The sequence below is a fragment of the Globicephala melas genome, chromosome 20 (assembly GCF_963455315.2).
Source record: "Globicephala melas chromosome 20, mGloMel1.2, whole genome shotgun sequence".
Lineage (NCBI taxonomy): Eukaryota > Metazoa > Chordata > Mammalia > Artiodactyla > Delphinidae > Globicephala > Globicephala melas.
This window is the reverse complement of record NC_083333.1, coordinates 2,825,849-2,846,041: the sequence shown is the minus strand read 5'-3', so window position 1 is coordinate 2,846,041 and position 20,193 is coordinate 2,825,849. Positions and strand designations below refer to the sequence as shown.

General features: G+C 49.9%; 1 protein-coding gene and 1 non-coding gene across 3 annotated transcripts in view; both read left to right on the top strand.

The window, feature by feature from the left end:
- The first annotated feature begins 1,919 nt into the window (after positions 1 to 1,919).
- On the top strand, positions 1,920 to 1,992 carry TRNAE-UUC (transfer RNA glutamic acid (anticodon UUC)). The gene has a single exon. It is a non-coding gene; the product is annotated as a tRNA-Glu (tRNA).
- Positions 1,993 to 19,241: 17,249 nt separating this feature from the next.
- The window catches only part of RHBDL3 (rhomboid like 3), a 43,980-nt gene continuing 43,028 nt past the window's right edge, over positions 19,242 to 20,193 (top strand). For both annotated transcript variants that reach the window (XM_060290344.1, XM_030862132.2), the window contains exon 1: positions 19,242 to 19,375. In XM_060290344.1, the coding sequence (XP_060146327.1) occupies positions 19,265 to 19,375 (111 nt within the window). In that variant the 5' untranslated portion in view covers positions 19,242 to 19,264. The remainder of the gene's footprint in view (positions 19,376 to 20,193) is intronic.

Here is a 20,193-nt window from a genome sequence, read left to right as displayed (position 1 = left end):
TGTAGTTGTGGCATGCAAGTGTTAGTTAAGACGCACAAGCTCAGTAGTTGTGGCGCGCAGGCTTAGTTGCCACGTGGCATGTGGGATCTTAGTTCCCTGAACAGGGATTGAACCTGTGTCTTCTGCATTTGGAAGGTGGATTCTTTACCACTGGACCACCAGGGAAGTCCCTGCACTTAGTTTTATCACAAGGGATTCCATACTGCTTGGTCATTCATTCATTCAGAAGCATGAGTGAATAAAGGCTGGGCTGGGTGTTGTAAGAACTAAAGATAAGATAGCTATAGTGAGATCGATTTTTATCTTCCAAGAGGTAATATGTAAATAAGTGTCTACTACAAGTAGAAAAATAATAAGAACTGTAAGAGATAAAGTCAAGTGCAGTGGGGATTCAAGCAAAGTGGGAATTTTCTGAAGTTGAGGAGCTCCCAAAAAGCTTTATGGAGGAGGTCGTGTTCCATTTGGACCTTGAACAATTCATATATAAAAAGTATTTAGTTAGTTTCACTCAGGCTGAAGGAGTTCAAGTTCCTGTGTACCTCCTGCTTCTGGGGCTGGAGATCAGCAATCACCTCTTTGAAGGAATTTCCTTCAGTGTGGTATGTAAAAAACATTTTGGACACACATTTCTATTAAAAAATGTCAAGGTAGCTGCTGAGTTTGAAAAATATACTGTATAATAATGCACTTGAGGGACTTACCCCTGGGGGGTCCAGTGGGTAAGACTCTATGCTCCCAATGCAGGGGGCCCGGGTTCGATCCCTAGTCGGGGAACTAGATCCTGCATGCATGCCGCAACTAAGAGTCTGCCTGCTTCAACTAAGAAATCTGCATGCTGCAACTGAGAGCCTGCATGCCACAGCTAAAGCTCCCACATGCCGCAACGAAAATCCCACATGCTGAAACTAAGACCCAGAGCAGCCAAAATAAAAACTATATAAATAAATAAATATATTTTAAAAATAATGCACTTGGGCTTCCCTGGTGGCACAGTGGTTGAGAGTCCGCCTGCCGATGCAGGGGACACGGGTTCGTGCCCCGGTCCGGGAAGATCCCACATGCCGCGGAGCGGCTGGGCCTGTGAGCCATGGCCACTGAGCCTGCACATCCGGAGCCTGTGCCCCGCAATGGGAGAGGCCACAATAGTGAGAGGCTCGCATACCGCAAAAATAATAATAATAATAATGCACTTGAAACAAAATAGGTGTTCATCTCAAGCAACAGGAAAGCTTTGGTCACCTGTTAGGTGTCAGTGGCAGCTGAAACGTGTACCAGGTTATAAGCCAGGTGCAGATGTAGCATCTTACATTGTAGTCAGGATTCTGCCACATTTTAGGATTCATGTTTTGGAAGTGAGAGTTACTGTTTATCAGAAATGACCTTCAAAGCCCAAATGAAGAAGCTCTGCCTGCCCAGCAGTCAGTGGGAAAGAATTGAGAGGCATGTCACCTGCCAGGGAGAGCCCTCCTCATGTGGCCAGGACTATGGAGCTCCCAAAGCCAAGGATTCTGGGAGTCGGGCAAGGAAGCCTGCTTTAGGGTGTCTCCCGGCTGGCTTCTTTGTGCCAGTGGAGCCACCTGTCTTTAGAGCTCCCTGCTGCACTCTCTCTGCTCGGCTTATATTTATGCTAAACCAAAATTTTCAGCTGATTTTCACTTTGTGAAACAAATTCTGCAACAGAAAACGTGTGGTTCTGGAAGGTGTGAGAAACAGGGACAGCTGTATGTGTTGCTTCACTGGGTGCTCGTTTAGAGAAGGAAGACAGTGTCCTCTGGTTGTTCACCCAGCCCAATATGGTTTCTGGTCTTTATGCTGCATTCTGGTAAGGATTAACTTCTACCTGCTACCTCCAAGCAACAGTTCAAGTGCTGCTTATGTTGTATTTTAACTAAAGATCTCAAGAACAAAATGGAGGGAATTCCCTGGTGGTCCAGTGGTTAGGACTCCGCACTTTCACTGCTGAGGGCCCAGGTTCAATCCCTGGGTGGGGAAACTAAGATCCCTCAAGCCGTGAGGTGAGGTGCGGCGTGGCCAAAGACAAACAAACAAACAACAACAACAAAAATGGAAAATATAGATTCCGATACTCTAAGCAAACCTAGGCCTGGGGGAGTTGACAGATAAGCATTTAGGTGAGCAGACAGTTCATTGTCATCCCACCTCACCTTAGGTCAGTTCACGTGTGCAGGGGTGCGTGGTGGGGTGGTATCCGTTTCTTTCCTCTTTGTGTGATATTTAAAAGGTGCTTACATTAAGGGGGCACCCAATCTGCATGTATCTTTACCCACTCATCGATATGAGTTCTTAAATTCCCCACTAGCAGGTTGGATTCCCATTCATCTTGTCAGTAGGATGGCTCTGTTAGGGTGCCTCTTCTCAAAAAAACAGAAACAACAAAAAAGGCAACGAATCCTGAGAAGCGGGTATGGGGTTATAGCAGACAAGGGTAAAATGCCTGTTACAGAAGATAACCTATTTTGCTCATCAATAACTCATCTGTCCTTTGACTTCTCAAGGTCCTGGAGAAACAGGAGCTCAGCTGGCTGTGAGCTAGTTGGGACCCCTACATGTGCTTCAAGCAGTGGGTAGTTTGGGATGGACGGCAAGGTAGCGGTCCCTTCCTGATTAAGAAATAACTCCTGAGCCCTTGTACAGGGCAGTACAGCATAGGAAATTCTGGATTGCAAGATGAGAATGTCTGTGCACCAGCAGGCTTCTGCCTTCAGGGTCCAGTCTGGAGGACCCTGAAGGGATCCCCTGGAGGGATCCTCAAAGCGCTTTGACCTCTTGCCAGGACAGAAACGGAAAGGTGGCCAGAAGTGTCAGGAATTGGTGGGTCTCGTTTTCCTCCCCCACTCCCTGCCTCCCACATAAAGCCCCAGAAGGAAAGAGCAGCTTAGCCCCCCTACCAGCAATACTGAACAGTCACCCCCACCCACCTCCAGATCACCCACCTCTAGCCTGTATGGGAACCCTGACCCTTGAGGAAAAGATGCTGACCTATGAACTCCCCCCATTCTCCTCGAATGCACCCAGAGCAGAGTTTTGACTGAACTCATCAGTCCTTTCTTTGGAACCTGTTCTTCCAGCTTCATCTTCCTTCCCTTGTTTCCTTTATTTCTAGAATTCTGAGGGCTGTACTGTTCATTGTTTCTACCCATCATTGTTAAGGGAGAGATATGGAAACATTCCCATGGTAACAGTTTCATCTCAAAATATCTGAATGCTATTAGCTGCTTTCCCACTCCAGGGAAAAGACTAGATTCTTTTTTTTCCTTCTTCATCTTCAGAGAACAGTTGACAGTTCCTCTCTACACTGCAGGGAGGCCTGCCCAGGTCAGGGGTAGAGACCGGAAAGCCCAGAAAGTCAGACTTGTTTCTTAGCTAACTTCACTTTCTGAACAAAGTAGAACCATTTCAAAAACTTAAAATTATATGGCTCTCACACTGACCCAGAGAGCTGCTGGTGGAAGCACTGATGAAAATACCGACTTCCTTGGGGGAAATCATCACCTGAGAACACATGAGAGGGGCCAGCACAGACATGGTTCAAAGCCCCACACGCTGCACTGTTATACCGCAGAGCAGTGTGGTTTGAGCAAATTCAGATGTATGTGCTGATTGTCGTTGGAGACGCAGCGAGAGGCAGTGGGACGAGAGAGGGTTACGCTTTATATTCACGGCAGGCTTTATGGTTGACAAGCGATTTTCAGATTGAAATAGGATGATGCAAGAGACAGGACACATTTGTTTTAAACACGTATATTTGTTGTCTCCCTGTTTTGATGGGTCAGAAACTTAGGAGCAGTTTAGTTGGGTGGTTCTGGTTCAGAGTCTGTAATTAGTCACCGTCATCTGAAGGCTTGACTAGGGCTTGAGGATCCCTTTCCAAGACGGCTCGCTGTTGGCAGGGGGCTGTTGGCAGGAGGCCTCATTTCCTCACCACATGGGCCTCTTCCTGTAAGGTTACTTGAGTGACTTGGCAGCTCGCTTCACCACAGCGCAAGTGAGTGAAGAGCTAGAGAACAAGGAGAAGCTGCATTTTCTTTCATGACCTAGTCTCAGAGGACACACATTGCTTCTGCCATATTCTATCTATCAGAAGTGAGTCACTAATCCAGCCCACACTTAAGGGGAAGGGAATCAAGCTCTACTTCTTGAAGGTAGGACTATCAAAGACTTGTGAACATAATTTAAAACCATCACATCATAGTAGTTATGCAAAAGAAGGAGGCAGTGCTATATGTACTGATATGAGGCAATCTCCAAGATATATTCAGTGAAAACAGCAAGATGCAGAACAGTAAGTTTGGATACCATTTGTAGTTTAAAAAAGCAATGAGGGATACATATGCAAATATACACACATATGGTCTCATATACATAGATTATCTCTTAGAGGATGTGCAATAAACTAGCCTCGAGGTAGGAGAGAGACTTGCTTCTGTACCTTTTGAATTTTATTTGTGCAACTATTACTCTTCAATAAAATAAAATTTAATTTAAAAATAGATTAAAATAACAGAAATAAATAACATCATTGCAAGAATTCAGAGTAAAAGAATGACCAGTTTGGGTGGAATGAATTTTAAACAGCTACTGGGGTAGATGATTTCTGGGGATTGGTTTGCTTGCTTGCTTGCTAATTTTCTTTGAAGCTAGTTTGCTTTCTTTGAAGGCATGTGTTGAGACAGAAGGCTATAAGCAAGAAGTTCAAGGAAAACAGACTGAGCTCTCTGAAAGAAGGCACTTGGAAGAGAACTTCCTCAAGCTCCCACACCATATATACCTGTACCTGCATTTGTATGTATCTGTTGTCCTTTCTCTTCTGTTACTACAGATAAACTGTCCACAAGGCAGCCCCATTACTTCAACGTTAGATTCCATCCCCTCTCATCTGCACCTTCCAGCAATTCTCTCTCTCTCTACCCCCTGCATCATCAACTTTTTTTTTCCTTTCTGCTGGATGTTTTTTTTTTGGCTGCACTCCGCGGCTCTCGGGATCTTAGTTTCCTGACCAGGAACTGAACCTGGGTCCTTGGCAGTAAGAGCATGGAGTCCTAACCACTGGACTGCCAGGGAATTCCCTCTCCTGGATGTTCTTATACAAACATATTGTTATTTCTGCCTTCTGAAAAAATTATCTTGTCCCCATTCTTCTGTTCCCCTTTACAGTAGCATTGCTTGAAAGCTTCTCCAATGTCTTCTCCTATTCTGTCACTTAAAAACTTGAGATATAATTCACCCACCATAATATTCACCTGTTTAAAGTGTAGGATTCAGTGGTGTTTAATATATTCACAAAGTTGTATAACTATCACCGCTATCTAATTCAAGAACATTTCATCACCGCCCCCCATATCCATTAGCATATACATTAGCAGTCTAATGTATATTAGACCGTCCCCCATATACATTAGCAGTCACTTCCCCTCCAGGCCCTGGCAAACATTAATCTACTTTCTGTCTATGAATCTGCCTATTCTGGATCTTTCACATAGATGGGATCATGCAGTATGTGGCCTTTTGTGTCTGGCTTCTTTCACTTAGCATGTTTTCAAGATTCATCCATGTTATTGCATGTATATCACTCCTTTTTTTTCAAGATTCATCCATGTTATTGCATGTATATCACTTCTTTTTATGGCCAAAAAATATTCCATTGCATGGATATACTACATTTCGTTTATCCGTTCATTAATTGATGGATTTTGGAGTTGTTTCCACCTTTTGGTTATTATGAATAATGTTGCTATGAACATTTGTATGCAAGTTTTTGGATGGACATATGTTTTCAGTTTTCTTGTGTATATACCTAAGCGTGGAATTGCTAGATCATATGGTAACTTTTTTTTTTTTATCATGGTGTTCTGAATTCACAGAACAATTTTTTAAAATTTATTTTTAATTTTATTTATTTTTGGCTACATTGGGTCTTCTTTGCTGTGTGCGGGCTTTCTCTAGTTGCAGTGAGCAGTGGCTACTCTTCGTTGCAGCACACAGGCTTCTCATCGTGGTGGCTTCTCGTTGCGGAGCACAGACTCTAGGCGCATGGGCTTCAGTAGTTGTGGCATGCAGGCTCAGTAGTTGTGGCACAAGGGCTTAGTTGCTCCGCGGCATGTGGGATCTTCCCGGACCAGGGATCGAACCCATGTCCCCTGCACCGGCAGGAGGACTTTTGACCACCGCGCCACGAGGGAAGTCCACGGTAACTCATTTTTAACATGTTGAGTAACTGCCAGACCGTTTTCCAAAGTGGCTGCAATATTTTTACATTCCCATCATCCTTTCCTGACGTTACACTTGTTATTGTCCATCTTTCTATTATAGCCGTCCTGGTAAGTGTGAAGTGATATATCATTGTGGTTTTGATTTGCATTCTCTAACTACTAGTGATATTGAGCATCTTTTCATGTGCTTATTGGTCATTAGTATGTCCTCTTTAGAGAAATGTCTCTGAGTTCTTTGCCTATTTAAAAATTGAGTTATTTATCTTTTTATTTTCAGGTTGTAAAAGTTTGTTATTTTCTCTCATTCTGTGAGTTGTCTTTTCATTTTCTGATAGTGACCTTTGAAACACATAAGTTTTCATTTTAAAGAAGTCCAATTTATTTATTTATTGTGTTTTTTGTGCCTTCAGTAACATATTGAAGAAACTGTTGCCTAACCCAAGGTGACCGAAATTTATACCCATGTTTTCTTCTAAGAGTTTTAGCTGTTACATTTAGACCTTTGGTCCATTTTGAGCTAATTTTGTATATTATGTGAGCTAGTGAGCCAACTACTGTCTCTTGCATGTGGATATTCAGTTGTCCCAGAACCATTTGTTGAAAAAACTATTCTTCTCCTATTGAATAGTCTTCTCTAGGTCCATCCATATTGCTGCAAATGGCAATATGTCATTCTTTTTATGGCTGAGTAATATTCCATTGTATGTGTGTGTATGTATATGTGTGTGTATATATATATACACACACACATACACACACACACACACACACACACACACACACACACCCCACATCTTCTTAAGCCAGTCATCTGTTGATGGGCACTTAGGTCACTTCCATGTCTTGGTTCTTGTAAATAGTGCTGCTGTGAACATTGAGGTGCATGTATCTTTTTGAATTAGAGTTTTCATCTTTTCTGGATATTTGCCCAGGGGTGGGATTGCTAGATCATATAGTAGCTCTCCTAGCCTGAATTCTTGCTTTGTTTTTCTCTATAGCTCTTACCACCATTTTATATAGTGTACTTTTTTTTTTTTTTGCGGTACGCGGGCCTCTCACTGATGTGGCCTTTCCCGTTGCGGAGCACAGGCTCCGGACGTGCAGGCTCAGTGGCCATGGCTCACGGGCCCAGCTGTTCCGTGGCACGTGGGATCCTCCCAGACCGGGGCACTAACCTGTGTCCCCTACATCGGCAGGCGGACTCCCAACCACTGTGCCACCAGGGAAGCCCCCATACTGTACTTTTTTTATAATTAATTTTGTTAGTTGTTAGTCTCCCCAACACTGTAAGCTCTGTGAGGGCAGAATTTTTGTCTGTTTTATTCACTGCTTTACTCTCAGCTCCAGCACAGTGCCTGGCACATAGCAAACACTCAGATACTTGTTTAGTGAATGCATAAAGAGAGCCTGCTGGGGGTGGATGGGAGAGCGTAATAAAAAGGAGGGAAAATTAACACATTTTATAGAGCTGTTTCCAAAGTCCTTTTCACATATCATTTGATTCTCAAAACCAAGAGGTATGGTATCATCATCCCCATTAAAAATATAACAGAAAAAATATATATATAACAGAACTGTGGCTAAAGGAATTTGGGTAACCAGTCACAGACCCAGTTAAGTAGCAGGACTGGGACTTGAACAAATGCCCTCTGTCAGATGCCTTGATTGAGATTAGTACCCAGTTAGCAAAGGCCTTATGGGACAGACCTTAAGCTCCTTTCAGCTTTGATTTTGCGTATGACCATTTCCCAAAAGAAGGAGCAGAGCTTCTGACATGCACTTCGTACAAGCAACACCACATTTCTGAGTTACAGCATCCTAAGAAAACTCCAGCATGACAGAGTGAGCACACCACCTGCAGATGCCCAGGAGAGCCTGCGACTTATTTTTAGCCAGAATAGGAAAAAAGCCGAGTATCTTCTAGGAGAGTTGGCAACTGGCGGGCTGCTGATACAGCTGTGTTTATGTAAGCCAGCGGCAGAGGAGAGTGTGAGGGTTAGAAAGGAGGCAGGAGGTGCTGAATCCACCTCTACACTTGCTGATGCTCTGATGCCCAGTGCCTTTTTGGGGGGAAGTTAGGGGTCAAGAGTTATCACTGAGGAGAGAGGGTTGTGCAGATAATTTGGAGATTGCAGAGAGCATGGGAGCAACGGTCCCCCCGGCCCACATGTCAGAGCATTGTGGAAGTGGTCTCTTAGAAGATGTGTCCACTGGTTCTTGGCCTCTTCCCACCCTATTATCCAGGAGTAAATAAGAGAACAGAAGCTCATTCAAATGGTACAGCTGTAAAGCACGGCAGCTCATCTGATTCTGAGCGTGTTTCTGATGTTTCAGGGGAAAGCAATCCCTAACACCCCATCCTACAGAAGTTGTCCAACAGTGGGCTCCTGTTTCCTCATAGAGGGAGAGAATAAAGCTTTAAAGGAGTCTTCTACGGGCTCTCCTGAGGGTAATCACGGTGGAAACGTTTTCTAGTAGGGATTTTTCTTACAATTAATTATGAAAATGTTCAAATAAAAACAGAAATAAAGCAAACAGCGTAATGAACCCTCATGTACCCATCAGCCACCTTCAACAATTATCAGTGTGGCCAGTCTTATTTCTAAAGTTTTTGTGGTTTTTTTTCCCATTTTGTTTAAATCGGGATCCAAGAAAAGATTCATCTCTTTCCCTCTTTCTTGCAATTTATTGCTGAAGAAAGGAGGTCATTTGTCCTGTAGAGTTTTCCACAGTCTGAATTTTTCTGACTGCATCTCCGTGGTGGTTTTCAACATATTCCTCTGTAAATTTGTTAACTACCAATTTGTTTCCTGTAAATTGGCGGTTAAATCTAGAGACTGGGTCAGACTCAGGTTCAGTTCTATGGCAAGAATATTTCACAGGTGGTGCTGTGTACTTCCCTCAGAGGCAGCAAATGACTGGTTTCTTTTTGTGATGTTGGCAGCCTAGAATCATTGCCTAGATCCCATTCACTGACTAATGCCTAGTCATTTTAAGGAACAAGTGTGGCTGCAATGTCTGTCTCTGAGTAATACAGTCAGAAAGGCATTTCCTGGAAAATGTGTTGTCCATTTCTTTGGTGTCTCCCAGTCATGAAGACAGCCCTGGAAGTCCTGGAGGCTGCACCCTGGGGCCGATCTGGAGCCCTTCAGGGAACCACCCGCCCTGGGCTTTGTATGTCTCGGTTGGGTCTCGGGGTGCTCTGGCTATTTTTCCCCACTAGAGGACACTCTGGCTCCAGGACTTCATGTGGTTCCCCACCAGTCTTGCAACTCCCATGCCTCTCAGAAGGCCAAGGCTTTGGTGTGCATTTATTAGGCACCAACTGTGTGCCTCCTGTGTCAAGGTGAGAAGAGGTCAAACAACAGTCTTGTGGCATTGTTTCCCGAGCTAGTTTCTCTGTATTCTCTTTTAAAAATAAACGACCCTAGGTACTTCTCCATCTGTTGGAAACCGCTTTAGACCTCCACAAGGTGGCTGCCTCCTGCTGTAAACTGCAAATTTGGTGCCTTGGTGTTGGTTTGGGGAAAAAAACAAAAACAAAAACTGCAATATATGGGCTTTTTGGAATGTGAATGTATCCAAGAAGGATGCCAAAGTATATTCATCTCTGAAATAATGTATTCATTTATCCAGCACCACGTATTGAGTATCCAGGGGGAAACGGGAGCGGCACTGGTGCTGACTGAGAGGTGCCGTGTGTCAGCACTGTCTCATCCTTTTTACCCACACTATGGCAAGCTGTGTCTTATTAGCCTCATTCATAGCCACGGAAACTGAGGCTCATTGAGCCTAAGTGAACTAACCCGCTGGAGGCAGAGATCTGTATGAATAAAGATATGTGGTTTCCACTAAGCCCCCTAGTTACCACGCCGACAGGCATTGTTCTAAGAGGTAGAGAAAGGGAGCTGATTCCAAAGGCATCCTGTCATCGTGGAGGTCATGATCTAGCACGCAAGTTACAGCGAATGGACAGTTACAGGTTCCCCAATAAGTGGTCATCCTCACGACATACAGACGCCGCTGCCTTGCTGCTGTCCTGATGCAGGGGGAGGCCACTGACCACAAGTAAAAGGACAATACCGGGCTCTGTGGTAGGGATGCCTTTGTGTTGACTGCCCACTCACCCTCCCCCATCTGCCCAGCAGCCAAGGCTTTCAGGAGCATCTGTGGGATTCAGGCTATGACCACTCTACCTGGAATATGTAGCAAAGCCAAGACAGACATAGCACATACCGCTCACAATCTAGTTTCACGGAGGAAGACAAAGGCAGACACATGTGTTAGCAGGGGAAGACAGTTAGTCCCCATTACCTCACAGTTCAGCCCTGGCGGCACAACCAAATTCACATCACAGGTGCCCAAGCTGTATAATTGACTAAATGCCGACAGTTACATTAAGGAGAGAGAATGACAGCTGGCAGTTAGGAGAATGGACTGAGTGGCTTAAGCTGGGAAAGAAGATACAGGTGGCAGGCATCTAAAGAAAGAGAGCTAGGAGTACTTGGAGAGGCCCAGTCCCCATCACCACCTCAACCTCAGGCAATCAGAGCTCCTCCAGACGAGCCCTAGGGTAATGAATGAGCCATCAGCCGGTGTCTGCTCTCCAATGGAAGGACCCCACCCCCTGCAGACCGTCACTCTGCAGATACAATTGTGCTCCAGGAACCATCTGGCAAATGTGCCCGTTCCTTCAGCGGTTCTGGTATTTCCCTGATTTGCAGCCCTTTTCTCTTGGGTATAAATTGTTGCCTCAAGCCAAGCCAGCAGAATGCTTACTGGTGCCTCACAGGCTTTCCCCGAGCCTGGTCAACCCCATGGCTCACAGCCTGTGAGGCTGTTCACAGCTAATGGATGTCCTGGATGCGTGCGTTTCTCCTCTCTGCTGTTCTTGTGTCTATGGGAGTATGCAGAGCAGGCATACAAGCTGCAGACTGGAGCCGCAGCAGCCAGATTGAGAGGCCGGGGGGGGAAAGCACATTTCTGTTGCAGGACGTCCTTCACAGAGAAGGGACAGGTCAACTCCATCTCTCTGCAGAGGACTTGGACAGCTCCCCAAGGAGCCACAACAGGCCACCACAGCTGTAGGACAGGTCACGTGCTCCGGCCGCACGTGGGAGGCTGCCCAGCAAACCCAGACTGCCCATGCCAGCCAGCCGCTGGCCCCCATTTTGCACAAAGCCACATTCCTCCTCTGACCCAGCCTGATGGTGTACAAGGCTGGAGAACTGTGGGTCACCTTGGAGCCCCTGGAGCCAGCCCCCTATTTCCAGCCTGCTTTACTGATTCTAATTCAGAGAACTGATAAAGGCAGGAGATGGAAGCGGAGACTTACGAGTCTCTCATCTCCTTGGTGATATGCTTTATGGACAGGGAGGCCAAGCTGAGCCATCACCCATAAGCCCCTTCACCCCCATCCAGGGAGTACTGGATTGTTCCAGAGGGGTGGGAGAGGAAGCAGTCAATGCAAAGGCTCCCAGAATGTCTCCATCACCGTAACAACAAGCGGGCAGTTTCTATGCAGATTCACACCTTCCTGCCTTAGTACACGCAGCTCCCTCTGTCTTGAACGCATCAAGCCTCATCCACCTGGCCAACTCCTACTTGGTCTTTTAAGATTCAGCTCTGGCATCATTTACTTGGACCCTCTTTCCGCCGCCACATGCTTTGTATATATCTCTACTCTGTACCCATCACATTGTACCTGCAGTTTGGTTTTTTTTTCTAGCATTTTAGCATGTCTTCTCCACCTGTCTTAGACCTCAGTGAGGGTCTAATTCATCTCTGTGTCTGGAGCCTCAGGCTGTCAAGATGTTTGTCAGCAGTGTTTTGGGAGGGGAAATCAGAGATCACGGAATTTCAAGGTGGATTCTCCTACTGAAATCTCCTAGTCCCACCCACATGTTTCACAGAAGACAAAACTGAGGTTAGGAAACTGTGCCTTCCCCAGGGTGACATGGCTAAATAGTGGCAGAGCTTGGGCAAGAACCCAGGTCTGCTGACTCCTGGGCCTGCTCGCAAGTGCTGAGGAATCACATCCTGATCTGTATTTGCCCTGGCCAGCCTGGGTGGAAGGGATGATTGAAAATGAACAGGCTTCTGAGCAAACAGCAGGAGAGCAAAGGATTAGAGTGAGAACACTTGAACTGCAGAGCTGCTGGAAGAGGTGTCACAAGTCATCTAATCTGACCTCTGCATTTATAGATGAGAAAATGGAGGCCCACGGGGTTGAGCTGCTTTGCCCAAGGTCGCACAGCAAGCTGGTGGCAGAACTAGGACGAGAATGCAGGCTTCCTAATTCCCAGGAGACTTGAGAGCTCACCTCCCACCCCCACCCCAGAAAGAGGATGACCAAGCCCCCATGACCAGCTGCTATCCGAGGAGCGGGTCCCTGGAGTCTTCGACTCTTCTGGGCTTTTCTCTACCTCTCCTGGTGGCACAGCACTTAAGTAGGGTGCGTTCTGCATAAATAATAAAGAATGCTTCCCTTCCAGGGAGGAAAGCCGCGTCTGGGCAGGCAGTGTGACAGATGGTATTTACAATGTGTACTGAGAAGTTCTCACACAGCCTCACTTGGGCTGAGTGGCTGAGAGATGGAGGAAACGGATTTGAGTGCCCGCTGTCTCACTCCTCTGCCTGGTGTTTGCTGCTGCTTCTGCTGCTGTGAACTCATCATCAGAAAGCCTCCCTGTGGGGCTTCCCTGGTGGTGCAGTGGTTAAGAATCCGCCTGCCAGTGCAGGGGACACGGGTTCGATCCCTGGTCCGGGAAGATCCCACATGCCGCGGAGCAACTAAGCCCATGCGCCGCAACTACTGAGCCCACGTGCCACAACTACTGAGCCTGCACTCTAGAGCCCGTGTTCCACACCAAGAGAAGCCACTGCAATGAGAAGTCCGAGCACCGCAATGAAGAGTAGCCCCCACTCACTGCAACTAGAGAAAGCCCACACACAGCAACGAAGACCCAATGCAGCCATAAATAAATAAATAAATAAAAATTTTTAAAAGAAAGAAAGCAAGCAAGCCTGCCTATGGACCCCAAGGCATTCTTCCCCATAGCGCCTCACCAGAGGAGGTGCTGGATTAATGGACACTCTTCCCTGAAGGAGGCCAAGGAAGTCCTCTGAGGCCAAACACTGGGCAGAGTTCCCAGGAATTCTGATATCTGGGAGGCCTTCCCCAGGCCTGGAGAAGTATGCATAGGACAGGCCCATTCACTGAGCACATACTTGCTGTGAATCTTCTAGGTGCCAGGAGTCGTTCTAGGAGTCAGAGATTCTGCTGTAAGCAGACAGAACCAAGTCTTGTCCTCGTGAAGTGGCCCCTCAAGCAGGATGTTCACCACGGGCTTTGGGACAAATTGCCTCCAGACTCTCTGTCCCTTTCACTCTGCACAGACTCATGTCTGGCTCTGTGCAGTGGGGAGTGACAGCAAAGCAGTCCCCCTCCTGGGGGCACTGCACATGTAGCTTAACAGAAACAAAGCAGAAAAACAATCCAATGGCTTTGCTCCACAGCCAGAGACACCCCCCCTGTTCTGACTCCTACTAGCCTGCAGCTGGACAAGCCCTCCTCGGGTGCCCTGACTTAACCCCACCCGCTTGCCTTGGGAGAAGGTCACTGCGGGCAGTGGTCGGGGCTTTGGCCTTTCACTCTTAAAATATGAAATTTGGTGAGAGGAATGGAGAATCGAACCTTCTCTGGGCCTGGGGATCTTACTGTCCCCATTTGTACCTGTTCTGCTACCTCAAAAAGGCCAGCTTTTTGAGGATGGAATGAAATGACAAATGTGTAAGTGCTTCGAAATAAAGGCAGCAGGGATACAATTGTATTTTTATTATGCAGAAAAATCTTTTCTCTATAACATAAAACTTGTTTCTTGTTGAGGGCTGAGAGTAATAACTATGTAATTAGACTCCATGTCAGATCAAGACACATGCTCTGTTTTTCATTAAACAGACATTTGTTCAGCTCCTACGGTGTGCAATGTTGTGTATTGTGATGGGTGCAAAATTGAATAATCCATAATCTCTCCTTCAAGGAAAATATATTTTCATACAAGGAAGACAAAACTTAGATAATTTAATTCAAGGTCAAAAGAAAAAAGTGATCCAGAGGAAGCAGTGGTCCATTTGGGCTTGGAGGGTTGAGGAAAGGCTTCTGGAGGAGAGAGCATTCATCAGAGAGGCACACGACTGAACATGACCGTGCTGTTTGCTAAGGACACAGGGCCTGCCTATGGCATAACCAAAGGTCACACAGACTGTTGGAGGCCCAAAGAGAATCCAGAAATGGGACCCTGGGGACGGCAGAGAAGGAAGGGGAGACCCAGCAAAGTAGCTGAGAGTTTCCCTGAATGTGGGGCTGGCTAAATCTTGGAACCAGGAACGTTTCCTCTGCTTTTCTGAGCTTCACTTTTGGGTGCCCACGCCTGTCTCTGAAAGGGCTTGGTGTCTGTGGACCTAGACGTCTTTCAGTAATGATTTAAGTTCCTTGGAAAATTGGCCCTGGCGTGAGAGAGGAAGAGACGAAAGGCGGGGGAAAAAAAAGTCCGTTTAGCAGTCATGTTCTGTTTGATCTCCTCGACAGCGGGCAATAATGGAAGAATGCTGGAGCTGGGGATGGAGGGTGGTTGGATTCCAAGTGGCGGTCTCCTCCCTGAGCTGCGACCGCTGTTCGGACTTGCAGACTTCAAACGTGACTGGGGGATTCCTGGAAGACAAAAGAATTCAGGGCCGGGGCTTGGATCTCAGTCAAAAATAACTCATGTCTTCATCTCAGGCAACTCGGGGCTGTTTGCAGGTTTCTCAGAAGATGGAGCTCCACGCGGGCAGGGGGGACTGTGAGGGTCAGTTTAGGTTTGCTTTGGGGAGAGAAAGGACCTTGAAGGGTGTGGGCTGTTGGGTGGGAAACTGTTGTTGAAGCCCGAGAGGTTCTGGAGAGAAAGTCACCCCCGTTTACCCCCCTTCTCGGTGCTGCCATTTGCTTTGAGCGGTAATTACAGCCCTTAATGTTTCTTCCCTGGCTTCTAATTAGCTCACCGTGTCCACAAACAAACTCCGGACTCCCCTCACCGCCCGCCTTCCCTCTCCCAGTGGTTCCTCCTGGCTTTCCTGGTTCCCCATGGCAGCCCCATTGTTCCAGCCCCTCCCCCACCCCAGGTCAGAACATCAGGTCCTTAAAGCAAACCCCCTCCCTGTCTTGGTGGGTGCATCTTAGACACTTAGCCCCCAGACAGCTCTTCCTCACTTATCCCACTGGGCTGTAATTAGAGGATTATCTAATTTTCTCCCAGGAGGCCAGGGCCTGGGTCTTATTCCCTTTGTATTCTCAGCACCTCGGCCAGGGTCTGGCAAAGAATGGACACTCGCAATGTGTTAGATGAATTGCTCTCTTGGGCTTCTGCCAACTTAATCTTCCTAAAATGCTTCAGTTAGAAGCCACCACTGCTTCTCCATCGCCCATTAAGCAAGGTCCAGCCTCCTCAGACTGGTACTCAAAGACTTTTGTGACAGTTTCTCACCCACCTGGCCATCCCCACTTTGTGCTCACCCACTGAGTTGTTCCCAGGACAGTCATTGGCTTTCCTGTCTCTGTGCCTTTACTGCAGTGGCTCCTTTTACAGAGAAACCCTTCCACACAAAGCTGCCCCCCTTTCAAGGTTCATCTCAATAGCACGCTCCTGCCCCTCTGAGCTCAGTTTGATCCTTCAGGGTTTGAACTGCTCTCTCCCAAGCTCTTATCCTGTTCTGCATTGACTTAGCATCTGGATAGGAACTTCAAGAGAGGTCATGAGTGTAGAGCTCTTACAAAATGAAGAGCAGGTTGTAAATGCCAATCAGCCCTTGCTTGCTGTCATCTCCAGGTCGGTCCGGGGTTCCCTAGGGCAGAGCCCGTGAACATCTCTGAGTGCCTGGCCATGCACCGTTCGGTGAAAGTGAGTGGTCACCGTGCCCTTTCTCTCCTCTGTCCCCAGCAGGGCTCAGAATGTGCTGGTCCTCAGGTTGTGTCAGAGTGGGACAAAAGCTATCAGACAGCCTGGCCACTCCCACCCCTCAGAGGTTCCGGGCCTCGGGACCCAGGCTCTACATCCCACTGCCTGCTGGGGAGTGGGTTATTCCCAGTTGCACATTCCCCTGGGGCTGAGGGGTGCGATGAGCTGGCTGGTGAGGCTGAGGCAACACTGAGGGCAAAAGGTGAGTGTGGCCTCAGGTCCACAGGGGATGATGGATGTCACAGCTCGTCTCCAAGTCCAGATGGCCATGCTCCTTCCAGCAGGGGCCAGGGAGCGGGAAGCCATCTCCCGAAGGGAGGATTCTGGCTAGAGGTCAGGAATTCTTCCCTAGGAGACTTTTGGGAACAGTCTGCCAAGGTGGCGTGAAATGTTCCTAGGACAGAAGGAAGAAGAAGATGCCCTTCTGGATACTTCCAGAGTCTCGCTGCTGCCCTCAAGTCTCTTGGACGGCACCTCCCATTCTCATCTCCCTATGCTCAGGCCAGCCTTCTGGAGGGGATTTTTTTTTTTTTTTTTTTTTAGTTCCCTGACCAGGGTTCTAACCTGGTCTCTCGGTAGTGAAAGCTTGGAGTCCTAACCACTGGACCGCCAGGGAAGTCCCTGGAGGGATCTTTTTAAATATTACTTTCCTGCTCACAATCTTTCGATGGATCCCCATTGCCCTCAGGGTAAAGTCCAAGCCCCTTTCTCAGGAAACTCACAGCCCTTCAGACCCTCCACTCCAGGCTGGGTTCTTTACATTGAGCACCTTGCTCTCATTTCCAGCCTTGTCAAACTGCTTGTAGTTCTCCTCCCAAACCACACTGCTTCCCAAGCCCAGCCTCTGCCCATGCTGTTCCCTCCTGGAATGTCCCACTTTGCCTGGTTCTGGGGCATATCCTTTGGGAAGCCCTCTTGGACCCACAGGAACCCCCCTCCTTTGGGTTTCCGTACCCCCTGGACTTCCCTGGCTGTCACCCCCAGTTAAACAGTTCCTGAAGGTCACTGGATGCTATCCACCTCTCCCTTCCCAAAGTTCTGGCACGGGCACTCAGTAGGAGCTCAAGAAGTGTTCAGGGAACTGAACTGAGCCTGCTGAGGTCCCTTCCACTGGAGGAGATGAAAGAGTTGGATAGGTTAATAAGAGCCGTTCCTGGGCTGGAGAAAAGGCAGAATCCAAAGGGCAGCTGGGGTCAGAACACTGCCCAGGGCTGCTGGGCATCTCACAGAGACCAAGCCCTCTCTGAGCTCTTCTCCTCCCCCCTCCCCTGGAACCACCCACTTCCTGGCCCACTTCTCCAGCCCCAAAGATCCAAGTGTAACACATCCAGCACCCAGGTGGTGTCAACGGCAGTGACACTGACCTCCCGGCCCCCAGCCACACCTTGTCCTTCTGGGCTTCTTTCCACGAAGAAGTGTGTCGGCCTCTCTTCTGTCCCCTGAAGGCTGTTTTCAAAATCACACCCTATGCAGTTTTATTTACAAGGAAATCTTGGCAGGATCTTGACTTAGTAGAGTAGGGTTGGGGGGGAGGGTGGTGAGAAACAAAAATAGTTGGAATGATCACACTTTCTGAAACCGAGATGAAAATTGGTGTCTGTAGCAAACTCAACTAATTAGAAGGGAGTTAATTTCCTTCTCTGTGTTTAGGGGGAGCAGTCATTGTCAGGTGAGATGGTCACAGGTTGGATCCTGGGGCTGGGGTCATGTGTTTGCTTTACGAAGATGAGAGCATTAATTGCAACTTTCACTACTGGATTAGAGCATCAGTTTCTGAGAGGGAGAGGAGCAAAGGCCAGTGGGTGAGTGGGTGGTGGTAAGAGGGGTGGAAGCAGGTGTGGGCTGGGGACTGACTGCGGGACGTCACCAGAAGTGAATCCCTGAGCCCCCTGGAAGAGCTGGGCACCTGTCCCAGCCGGCCACTGGCACCATTTACAGGCACGGCCTCTGCTTAAGGGAGACAGTCTCTCCTGGGAGGTCTTCCCTGCAGGGAAATGGCATCAATTGTTTTCTTTAGAACCCCTGTTCCTCTGCTCTAACTTGATTCCTACTTGCTGTAGTTGCCTTACCTCCCCTCTTCCAGTTGGGGCACTTCCCTGGTCTTACCTTTGTCAACCTGGTCCAATGAAGCCAGGGCACTGTCACATAGCTTTGGGGTGTGTGGGGGGGGAAAGATTTAGGGTCTGGGGTCCGGGACTCCCCTGAGTTCTCTCATCCCTAAACTACTGAGCCTGCCTGGACCTCCCAGGATCTGAGACCGAAGTGAAGAGAGATGGAAGGGTGGGTGGTCAGGGCATCCTGTCTTCCCAGCCTCCGGCCCCCAATTCACTCCCACTTAACTCCGACATTGCCAACTTAGTGAAAACCTTCCCCCTGCCACCGTCACGCGTCTGCTGCCTCCAAGTCATCTTTAACCCGGTGGGTCCCGGCAAGTAGACGCTGCACCCCCACCCCCGACCCAGTCCTGAGAGACAGACCTGAACCCGGGGTGGAGGCAGGTGGGGATGGGGCCATCCCCGCCCGGGACCTTGCAGCCACTTCCCCGCCAAGCCCGCCGCAGCCCTTCTCCTCCCTGGGCCGCGGCGCTCTGACCGATTTGGCCCGGGTGGTGGCGCCCGGGGTGGGGGTGGGGGGGTAGGGGGCGGCGGTCCCGGGAGCAGCCCCGCCCCCGCCTGCGCGCCGCCCCCGAAGAGTCCGCGGGGAGGAGGAGACTCGGGTGCGGAGCGGGGAGCGGGAAGGCAGTGCGGGGAGCCGGGAGGCCGGGGCCGGCCCAAGGGCGCCCTCGCCTCGGAGCCGGGCGTAGGGCCGGGGCGGAGGCGGAGGCCGGCGGGGCCGCGGGAGCCGAGAAGTTTGCGGCGGAGGGCCGGGCATCCCCGGGTCGCAAGACGGCGGCGCGGGGGCTGGGACCATGGGGGCGGGCGCGGAGGCGGCGCGGCGCGCACTGAGAGCTCCGAGCGGCGCGGCCGCCGCGGCGCAAAGTTAGCCTGGAGCCCCGGGACGAGCCCCGCAGCCGCGCCCGGCCCCGGACGCCGCCTCGGCATGGGCGAGCACCCCAGCCCGGGCCCCGCAGTGGCCGCCTGCGCCGAGGCGGAGCGCATCGAGGAGCTGGAACCCGAGGCCGAGGAGCGGCCGCCGGCGGCGCCGGAGGACGTGAGTGCCCTCTCCCCCGCCCGGGCAAACTTTCTGGGGGGCTCTAGGGGGAGAGCTGCCCCCGGCTTGCCCCCCGCGGGGCAACTGGGAGGTTTCAGGGTGACGCGGGAGAGCCCCGGATTGGCCGGGTCCCCACGGGCGAGAGAGGGCGGAGGGACCGGGCTCCCCGAAACGCGCGCGCCACCCCCTGCTTGGGCTCCCCGGGCTTCCCTTCGGAACGCAGCGCCCGCCGCCGTGCTGGGGACCCGTCGGCCGCCGGAGACCCCTCCTCGCGGCTGGTGCAGTGCCTGGGACACGGCGTTTTCCCGCAGAGGCGGCCGCGTCACAGCAGTGGCTTGGCTCCCCTCCCCTCCCACTCGCGACCTGCGGGCTCTCCGAGTCCGGGGAAGGAGCGGGCGCCGCAGAGTCCCCGGAACCCGGCGGCGCAGACCGGTCTGGCGACCCCCTTCTCCGCTCCCGGATTAGCTCCCGCCCGGCACCTGCCCTGTCGCGACAGTGATTGAAATTCAAGCTGGCCCCTGTCCCTGGGCCCGGCCGAAGGAGGGAGAGAAGGAGTGCTGGGAGCGCTTTTGCTCCCAGAGGGGGGCTTAGGAGCCCCAGACCGCGTCGGTGCCAGCGACGGTCCCCTGGGCGAGGATAGGGAGGGGCTGCCCTAGAGGGCTTCCCTGCCATCTGCTGTGTCTCCCTCCCTCCGGTCCTGGGAGCCGTGGGCAGAGCCGGCACTGGGGAGTCCTGGGAACTGGAGTTTCTTAAGCTTCTTCCTCCCGAGGTTAACCCGCTAACAGAGGTGAAATATTGGGCAGACGTCCTGCCCGTTC